The 9,820-nt window shown below is 28.4% G+C and overlaps 3 protein-coding genes across 5 annotated transcripts in view; 2 read left to right on the plus strand and 1 right to left on the minus strand.

Annotated features, from left to right (window-relative positions):
- LOC119679685 overlaps positions 1 to 9,820 on the minus strand; it is a 131,752-nt gene that overhangs the window by 61,769 nt on the left and 60,163 nt on the right. The gene's annotated exons all lie outside the window — the stretch shown is intronic.
- On the plus strand, positions 687 to 1,963 carry LOC119679691 (fibrinogen C domain-containing protein 1-like). The gene is made up of 3 exons (XM_038092183.1): positions 687 to 783; positions 844 to 1,367; positions 1,782 to 1,963. The coding sequence occupies exons 1-3, from the start codon at positions 691 to 693 to the stop codon at positions 1,915 to 1,917; spliced, it is 753 nt and encodes a 250-aa protein (XP_037948111.1). The 5' UTR covers positions 687 to 690; the 3' UTR covers positions 1,918 to 1,963.
- On the plus strand, positions 4,123 to 5,345 carry LOC119679696 (fibrinogen C domain-containing protein 1-like). Its single transcript, XM_038092189.1, has 3 exons — positions 4,123 to 4,240; positions 4,301 to 4,821; positions 5,097 to 5,345. The coding sequence occupies exons 1-3, from the start codon at positions 4,148 to 4,150 to the stop codon at positions 5,230 to 5,232; spliced, it is 750 nt and encodes a 249-aa protein (XP_037948117.1). The 5' UTR covers positions 4,123 to 4,147; the 3' UTR covers positions 5,233 to 5,345.

The raw sequence follows: 9,820 nt of genomic DNA on the forward strand, positions 1-9,820 counted from the left end.
CCTAAAGATAAATTTGCACAAGGTGTTAACTGGTTTGATTGGCATGACTATTACTACTCCTTAAAGTATACTCACATGGCAATTCGTCCTATTAGCAGATGAGTTCTATACTTATAAAACCATTTGTTAAGAATAAATAAATTGTCATTTATAATATGTACAGTATAGAATCATATATATGTAGTATATAAATATATAACATATAAAAATAATATATATAATACATGTAGATATAAATAAAGTAACAAGTTACTAACTGGCACTGCTATATGGAATACATAAAAATATTCTCCTAATATAAGAAGTATGGGCATATACTGTATCATTAAGCACTACGAGTATTTAAGCAAGTATAAAAATTTTAAAACAACTCGAAGTGATTAGTTGAGTATATTATGCCTTAATTCATAGTCGGCAATGTTAACGATGAGGATGTCGCTCCTAATTCTTTTCAGTTACTCATATAGGCAACGCCATTGATTTATATCAAGAAAGACAGGTTTTTAGTATAAAGTAGTGCATGTAATTATTTCTTTTAACAAATTAAAAAGTCTTTAACCCAGTAACAGCTATTAATTTGAATTCACTAATTAAAGTACAACTCCATTGATAAGATAATATTAAAATATTTGCCCAAAACCCAGATATAAAAACTCGTTACTCGAATCCATTTGCAGTCATTTTGTTAAAATGTCGAATAAAAACTTTGGTGTCTTAATAATTACCTTGCTGGTATTTTGCGCAGTTCTTGGAGTCAATTCACATAACGATAATCCGGGACAGGTAAATTTTATTTCAACTGCAACCTTAAAATCAAATGGTTTTTCATTGAATTCATTTCAGTTACCAACGAATTGTGCTGAAGCATTAAGAAATTATAAAAATAGTGGCATCTATCAAATTTATATACCAAAATCAGGACTTAAGCCATTTTACGTATACTGTCTGAGAGATCCAAATAATGGTCCCGGGTGGACAATTATTCAAAGGCGACAGGATGGTGCTATAAACTTCTTTCGCAAATGGATTGATTATAAATTAGGTTTCGGTAATCTGGAGGGCGAATACTTTATTGGATTAGAGAAATTACATGCTATGACAAATAATGGAATTCAGGAATTATGGTTTCAATTAGAAGATTTTGCGAATGAAACTCGTACTGCATATTATAGTAGTTTTGCTATTGATGATGAGAGTACGAAATACTCATTAAGTATGGTTGGTAAATATTCTGGCAATGCAGGAGACTCTTTTACTGTTCACGCTGGTGCAAAGTTTTCAACAAGTGATAGCGATAATGATGACTGGGAGAGAAATTGTGCAGATCAATATAAAGGCGCCTGGTGGTATAAAGCCTGCCAACAAAGGTAATATTTTTAATATTAGTAAATAGGCTTCGATACATTTTAGTAGTTCATGGATATATAATAAAAGTGATAGGAACGATAGTGGTAAAGTAGCGAAATGTTACAGTGATTGAACTGCTGTCCTTTATTTGCAATTAAATATAACTTTGCCTGTGGAGGAATGTTAAGGAATTACATAAACGAATTGGTAGTCTCATTCTTAAAATTAAAGTACATTTAGAAAAGTGGAACTATTTAATATGTTGTGATTTAAATCAAATAAGAGAAGTACCACATATGGAGGCCAGTTAAACAATATATGTAAATAAAACTCTTTATTTCACTTTAAGTGAATAAAATCAAGTCATAAATCTAAATCCTTGACTTCCATATATACTCTACATATTATACATATATAAATTACTTTACTTACAGTCATTTGAATGGAATGTATTTACGAGGAGAGTATGGAAAAGATAAAACTGGACAAGGTGTTAATTGGTTTGCTTGGCATGGTTATTTTTATTCCCTCAAATATACTCACATGGCAATTCGTTCTGTTCGCAGTTGATTTCTTCACTCAAAGAACAATTATTAAAAATCAATAAAATGTCATTCTAAACGTTCTGAGTATTATTAACAATAATAATAAATTCTTTGTTTTATTTTAAAACTTAACTTTAAAACTTTTTAGAAGGAGAGTATATATATGCTTTTAGTTATAACCAAACTGCAATTAAAGTATTAATAAGTTTAAGTAATTAAAAAATAAAAAAAAAGATTAATTGTGTCAGCGGACTCAATACAATGGTTTCTGAGATATAAAAAAAAAAATTGCTTAAATCTAACAATTATAATCCAAGGAGGCCACTTATAAATTTATCTTTTAAACGAGGTGTAAGTCCACATTAAGAAAGACAAGAGAGATTTCATATATATCCAAGAGTAAATATTTTAAGGATTATTTTTCGATTTCTTCAACTTGCTGTGTTATATGAGTAACTGAGTAAATGAGTAATATGAGTAAAGTAGTGAAATAATTTCTTCTCGTGTTTCTTTATAAATATAATACAATTCATTCATTTGTTTGATTCTGATATAGTACTGCACAAAGTATTAATATATGAGTACTATGTTTATATAATGTTCGAAGAGGTCTATGTTGCGGAATTGTCTACAGTAATGTTTAAAGGAACGAGTTAGTTGGACTTTCTAATTAATAGCTCTTGTAAATGGTAATTAAAGTTCAAAATATAAAAGTTATTGTGAGTCATCTACTGGCTTAAATAATATTTTCATAGTTAACATAAGTTATAAGAAGTACAAAATGCTGCTCAGTTTTATCATCTGAAAACTGAGCTATTTATATACTTGTATTAACAGCGCATATCTCATTTTTGTAGCCAATTTTTCTAAAGAGAATGTAAGAAAAGAGAACGAATTTTAATAAAAAAAACCTAATCATATATATCGTAGTTTAAGAGTATTTGCTTTAGGTAATAAATATTTTTCAAATGTTCTAAAGAAAAATACCGCAGCCAAAGAAATTTTGGTATCTAAGAGTTGAATATTTTGTTGTCTTGCATTGCTTCTCCTTCTACCCAAAAGCTACAACTGAAATTATATTAAAACTACTCCAGTAAAATTTGATATGCCGGCGTACCGATATCTCGAGGTGGATACTTTACAAAACGTATGAATTTTTCTGGTGAACTAAATTTGACTGCAGGAATTTTCATTATTTATAAATAGTTGGACTTTATATTGCTATAAAAAATAGTATATATAATAAAAAATAATATATATATATAATCGGACCTATTCTGTGCACTTGACAAATTTGTCAAATTCTTTAATAAAATTTTTGATTTTTATAAAGTAGAAAGCTTTTTGGTATTTTGGACACATCTGGACAAATTTCAAAGCTCAAGTACGTAGTGCTTCTCACCACACTTAGTGTAAAGTGTTTTGTATAGAAAACTGTTCGTAATTGTTCGTAACTGTTCGTAAAAATGCTTGTCAAAAGCGTTTTTCATGCATTCAAAAAACAATAAAAAATATGCTTGTAAAGAACGTATATTTTAGTTAAGAATATTTGTCATGCATGCAAATAATAAAAAATGCTTAAAAAGAGCATATTTTTATAGTTGTCAACAGAATTTGAGGTATTGACAACTAACAAGGAAAAGAGCTTTTTATTTATGTCACAGAATACCAAAACCTTACAGCAGTCAATTTTGACAAGTGTCAATGTTTGACAAGTTTATAAAGTGCACAGAATAGGTCCGTATATATATATAAAAGTTCAACTGTATTTATTATATGCTTACGTGATAACAAAAAAAAAAAAAATTAAGACGATCTTCATTTCAAAAATTTTATTGTTAATTTAGTATATTATTATCTTATTTTTATTTATTAGTTTAAGTACAAACAAGTACATAGTTATAAAAATATAGAAAGATTTTCTCACGCTCCAATACCACAGCAAAAAGAAACTAAGATAAAGATTTGTTTAGTCTCATCAGATGTAATCTATTCGTAGAGGTTTCGTAGTATAAATGAGTTTCAACTTAAGATAGAAAACAACAATAGTTATGGAATTTCTATACTCTCGTGTGTTTGAAAAAAGTTAATATTTATTTATTACCCACTTAAAGAAAATCAGGTCATAAAATCACATCTTCTCTGAAATAAATAACAGTAATTATAAAATAATTAATTGATAAGATAATAAAATTTTTCCAAGATTTTTATATAAAAACTCGTTACTCAAATCCATTTGTAGTAATTTTGTTAAAATGTCCAAAAAGAACTATAGCATCATAATAATTTCTTTATTCGTTTCTTGCACAGTTATAAGAGCCAATTCGCACAACTATAGTCCGAGTGGTGTAAGATATATTACTACTACACTTATAAAATCGAAGAGATTTTTATTTTATTACCTTTAGTTACCAACAAGCTGTGCTGAAGTATTAATACATTTTAAAAACGGCATTTATCAACTTCATTTACCTAAATCAGGACTTAAGCCATTTTACGTATACTGCTTAAAAGATCCAAACAATGGTCCAGGTTGGACAATTGTCAGCAGACGTCAAGATGGATCTATAAATTTCAATCGTAATTGGATTGACTATAAAGTCGGTTTTGGTAATCTGGAAGGTGAATACTTTATTGGATTGGAGAAGTTACATGCATTGACAAATAACGGAGTTCAGGAATTATGGTTTCAGTTGGAGGATTTTGAAAATGAAACCCGTTCGGCATTTTATAGCAGTTTTGCTATTGATGATGAGAGTTCGAAGTACTCATTAAATATGGTTGGTAAATATTCTGGTAATGCAGGAGAATCTTTTATTGTTCACGCTGGTGCAAAGTTCTCAACAAAAGATAATGATAATGATGATTGGGATAGAAATTGTGCGGATCACTATACAGGCCCCTGGTGGCATAAAGCCTGTCATCAAAGGTGCAGTAATTATTTAAATAATATATTCAATATAAGTGGCTACACAATAAAAGCTTTCAAAATATTTACAGCATATGTACTCGAAATAAAGTTTTTTAAAGTAATATGGTATACCAATTCATATATTGCTTTGATATATTGCAGTAATATTTTGAAGTATGAACTATTTAATATGAATGATTGTCATAGTACTATAATAGAGTTTTGTACTAATCTAATGGCTTATATAATACAAAAAATAATATAAGTTTAATATGTAATAATTTTTTTTGCAGCAATGTGTTTGGACGGTACTTACGTGGATCGTACGGACACGATCAATACGCACAAGGTATTAACTGGTTTAAATGGCACGGCTTTCACTATTCACTCAAATACACTCACATGGCAATACGCCCTGTTCGCATATAAATTTATTGGCCATGCGAGTGGAACAGATGTTAAGAACCAACAAATAGTCATTAAATGTTCTAAAAAAAATGGAAAATAAAAGTAAATTTTTTCTGTATTATTGTAAAAAAGAATTAGTTACTTCTTTTATTTACTGAAAACCAATTTTTGAAGGATTAATTTAAACGACCATATCTATATTTTTTATGATAATAAAGCTGCATTGAATGTATTATTAAATAGAGGTAAAAAACAGTGGAAACAATGGAAAAAATTTTAAATATTCTGAAGAGGAAGGTATAGAGAAGGTATAAGTACAGCAATAAGGAAATAAAGAAATAAATATGTAATAGCTGTCTTAATCAGGCTAAAGTCGGTTAGAGCAGATACAAAAAATGAACAGTTATTATTATATATAACTATAATTACAATATAAATAATTACAATATAAACTCATGATAAATGAGTTTTTCTAGAAAGTGAGTTGGAACAAATGCAAAGAAATAATAATTTAATTTTCACACAATGTATATAAGCAATACAAACATAAGTAGGTATAAATGGGTCCTAAAAAATAAAATAAAAAGACATAATTCATGTGTGAATACAATATTTATTACAATCTATATTTATTAGAGTAACCACTTATTCACAATATAATTAGAAGAAATTGTTAAAATATCTGAACCGAAAGATAATTCTGTATACATGGACTTATATAGATCAATACAATTTCTTTTAGGTAACTTAAAGTTTTTTAAAAAAATATATTTTATTCGTTTCCTATCGTTAATAATTAAAATCTTATTCCAAACTTTCAGTAGAAATTAAAAAGAAACAATCTCTGTAATAAAAGAAAGGACAGAAGGTAATAATAATGCAGTCGTGACCAAAGTTGATCAGTGAGTACGCACTCAACATATATAGGATTGGCAATTTACTTTTTACGTGTCAAAAGTCTCAATTTAAATTCTTTAATTTAGAATAATTTAAACATTTCTGATAACAGTCGATCCCGTCTGCTGTTAAATTTTTTATTATATTTATACGTCCGAACTTCAATTCCTTACTTTACGTTGACTATTTCGTTAGCCGTTAAATATTTATTGCCTCTTTCTTTTTTAAACAAATTATCGAATATCTTTGCTCATTTTTTTTCATCATAAATTGTGATTTAAGAAAGAGGTATCAGTTTGGGAATATTCGACGTAAAGAACCAAAAACTAAGACGACGAAAGACTTCTGTTGTAGTATTAATTTGTGAGGAGTGCAATATAATTAAAAAAATACTCATACTACCTCAACAATCAGGTCAAGGGGTGCATAGCCAATCTACTTCAAATACAGAACCTTTCACCTGATACACAGAAGCAAATCAAAGTTATTTACGTTAATATTTGTCTTCAAAGGGCACTGAACCATAAGATCGCATGGAGTTAGACTCAGCCTACCCTTTGGTATCTATTACAACGCATGTCTATTAACTCTTGAAGAGAGGAAGCCAGAATATCTGTTGTGTCTATGTCCAGGCCTGACCAGAACTAGGCTTACGTTTTTGGGGGTTCCCTTCTTTAACACAATAAGCGATGTGTTTAGTATTATCATTGGCCAGACTCTTGACTTTATAAATGCTTTTGACTGGTACTAGTTTGACCTTTTTCTACACATTAATACGAGGAATTGTAGATTCAACACGGTTTTAGTAGCCAATTGACATTCCTCCCTCCACTTTAACTAACTAACTACATCATAGTTGGTTTATCGGTGTTTTTATGTAGACATCACTTTCATAAGGTGGTTATTGCCAAAATAGAAGAGTTTTATGTTGACGATTGGTGAAAAATCAAGTCGTGATAACTATCTAATGAAATTTGTATATTGTCCATTTATTGTATATATAAATAATTATTAATTTAGTAGTATTTTTCAAATATTTTTATAAAAAAATAGTACTTTTTCTCTCAATTGGACTATTATTTATTCAATACTTACCGCGTTTAAAATTTAATAAATTTTTTAACAAGTTACACATAAAAAATTACAATAACAAATAAATAGTATAACATAATAAATACTAAGAAATAGAGTAAATAATAGTTCAGGATTGAGGTAACGATTTATTCAGTGTATTATATATTATTTTAAAAATAATCAGACGAAATATTATTTCATTATTTTATTGTTTTGAAGTCATGAAGTATATATATATTTAAACTAAAGATACAAAAAACTATTAGTCTTGACTTTTTTAGTTTACTTTATAGACACTACTCTTTATTTATAACCGACTTATCAATACCCAGGACGCTACTAATTCATATCAATAAAAATAGCTTTTCTTACAAATTGGGGCATGTCTTTATCTCTTCTTAGAAATGAAATTGTATTTAAACTAAGTGCGGTAAATAAGAAATAATTAATTGATAAGATATCATAAACAAAATTGCTTAAGATTTTCATATAAAAACTCGTTACTCAAATCCATTTGTAGTCATTTTGTCAACATGTTAAATAAAAACTTGAGCATCTTAATAATTTCTCTATTCGCATTGTGCGCAGTTATCGGAGTCAATTCCCTCAGTGACAATTTGGGAGACGTAATAGATAATTCAGCTGTTACCATAAAACGGAATTTTTAAAAATGAAAATTTTTTTATCGTCTTTTTAGTTACCAACGAGCTGTGCTGAAGCATTAAAATTTTTCAAAAATAGTGGCATCTACCAACTTTATTTACCTAAATCTGGACTTAAACCATTTTATGCATATTGTTTGAAAGATCCAAACAATGGTCCCGGTTGGACAGTTGTCCAAAGACGTCAGGATGGATCTATGGATTTCTACCTGAATTGGGTTGATTATAAATTTGGGTTTGGTAATCTGGAAGGCGAACACTTCCTTGGATTGGATAAGTTACATGCTTTGACAAATAATGAAGTTCAGGAATTATGGTTCCACTTGGAAGATTTTGAAAATGCAACTCGTAATGCGTATTATAGCAGTTTTGCTATTAATGATGAAAACTCAAAATATGCACTTAATGTATTGGGTAAATATTCTGGTAACGCAGGAGACTCTTTCACTGCTCACGCTGGTTCGAAGTTCTCAACAAAGGACAACGATAATGATACTTGGGATAAAAGTTGTGCACAAACCTACACCGGAGCTTGGTGGTACAAGACCTGCCATAAAAGGTATATAAAAAAAAGCCTTAATAATTGCTTACATATTAGGCTTTTAAAAGAAATATATATGATTTGTTTATGAAGCGCAATCAATTTCTGTGTGATGTGTAGAAGTGATTACTATATAAAGTATGTAGGCTTCAAAATGTCTCAGTCGTTTTTTGATGAGTAGTTAATACATAAAAGTACTGGAAATATTTTATACATTAATGAATTTATTTGTTTTCAGTAACTTAAATGGGCAGTATTTACGCGGACCGTACCCTAAAGATAAATTTGCACAAGGTGTTAACTGGTTTGATTGGCATGACTATTACTACTCCTTAAAGTATACTCACATGGCAATTCGTCCTATTAGCAGATGAGTTCTATACTTATAAAACCATTTGTTAAGAATAAATAAATTGTCCTTTATAATATTTTGAGCATTTATTTAAATAAAAAAAATTATACGTATTATTATAAAGAATAATATGTTTTTTTATTATTTTTATATAATATATTAATTGAGCTACTTGAGATTTGAAGAGAATACTCATAATATAAAGAAGACAGTTTCAATGTCTGCTATGGAAATCAAGGTATATTATATGTATTGATAAGTTGAAAAAAATAAGTAAGAAGTAGTTTTATGAAGAAATAAGATATATTCTAATTGTCTCGGTAGAGTTAACAACAGTTTCTAGGGTAGAGTCAATAGTTTCTAGGGTATGAAAGAATAAACACCAGATGAATATTAATAGCAAACCCCAATCGAACTACTTCTTGTCTTGATGAATTTTGAAGAAAAATTGTTGGTTTGCAATGATTTAACTTTTTGATTAAACGATATAAATGATTGCTATATATTTATATTTTCTAGCATAAGGAGGATTCAACTATTATTGTAGTTAACTCAAAGTATTGGGCGTAGTTTACATACATACGTTTTTTAGTATTAACGTCAAGCGTGGTTAGCAATATCCGGAAAAGTTTTATAAACAGTTTCGAATAAAGATGTTCATATGTTTGTAACTATTTATAAAAAATATGATATTAATAAGGTTTCTGAAAATGAGTACAATATAGAATCATATTTATGTAGTATATAAATATATATAACATATAAAAATAATATATACATGTAGATATAACATAAAGTAACAAGATACTAACTGGCACTGCTATATAGAATACATAAAAATATTCTCCTAATATAAGAAGTAGGGGCATATACTGTGTCATTAAGCACTACCATATTTAAGCAAGTAAAAAATTTTAAAACAATTCGAAGCTATTAGTTGAGTATATTATGTCTTAACTCATAGTCAGCAATATTAGCGATCAGGGTGCCGCGCCTAAACAAGGTTTTATATTATTTAATTTATATTACTTATTTAATTTAAAAATGATTTTGTCTGTTTATATGTACTTATAAATGGAGTTG

The sequence above is a fragment of the Teleopsis dalmanni genome, chromosome 2 (genome assembly GCF_002237135.1).
Source record: "Teleopsis dalmanni isolate 2A chromosome 2, ASM223713v2, whole genome shotgun sequence".
In the NCBI taxonomy this organism is placed as follows: Eukaryota; Metazoa; Arthropoda; class Insecta; order Diptera; family Diopsidae; genus Teleopsis; species Teleopsis dalmanni.

Coding starts and splice junctions, on each gene's coding strand:
- LOC119679691 (XM_038092183.1), top strand. CDS start 691: ATGTCGAATAAAAACTTTGGTGTCTTAATAATTACCTTGCTGGTATTT. Junction 784..843: donor ATAACGATAATCCGGGACAG/GTAAATTTTATT, acceptor AATTCATTTCAG/TTACCAACGAATTGTGCTGA. Junction 1,368..1,781: donor TATAAAGCCTGCCAACAAAG/GTAATATTTTTA, acceptor CTTTACTTACAG/TCATTTGAATGGAATGTATT.
- LOC119679696 (XM_038092189.1), top strand. CDS start 4,148: ATGTCCAAAAAGAACTATAGCATCATAATAATTTCTTTATTCGTTTCT. Junction 4,241..4,300: donor ACAACTATAGTCCGAGTGGT/GTAAGATATATT, acceptor TATTACCTTTAG/TTACCAACAAGCTGTGCTGA. Junction 4,822..5,096: donor CATAAAGCCTGTCATCAAAG/GTGCAGTAATTA, acceptor TTTTTTTTGCAG/CAATGTGTTTGGACGGTACT.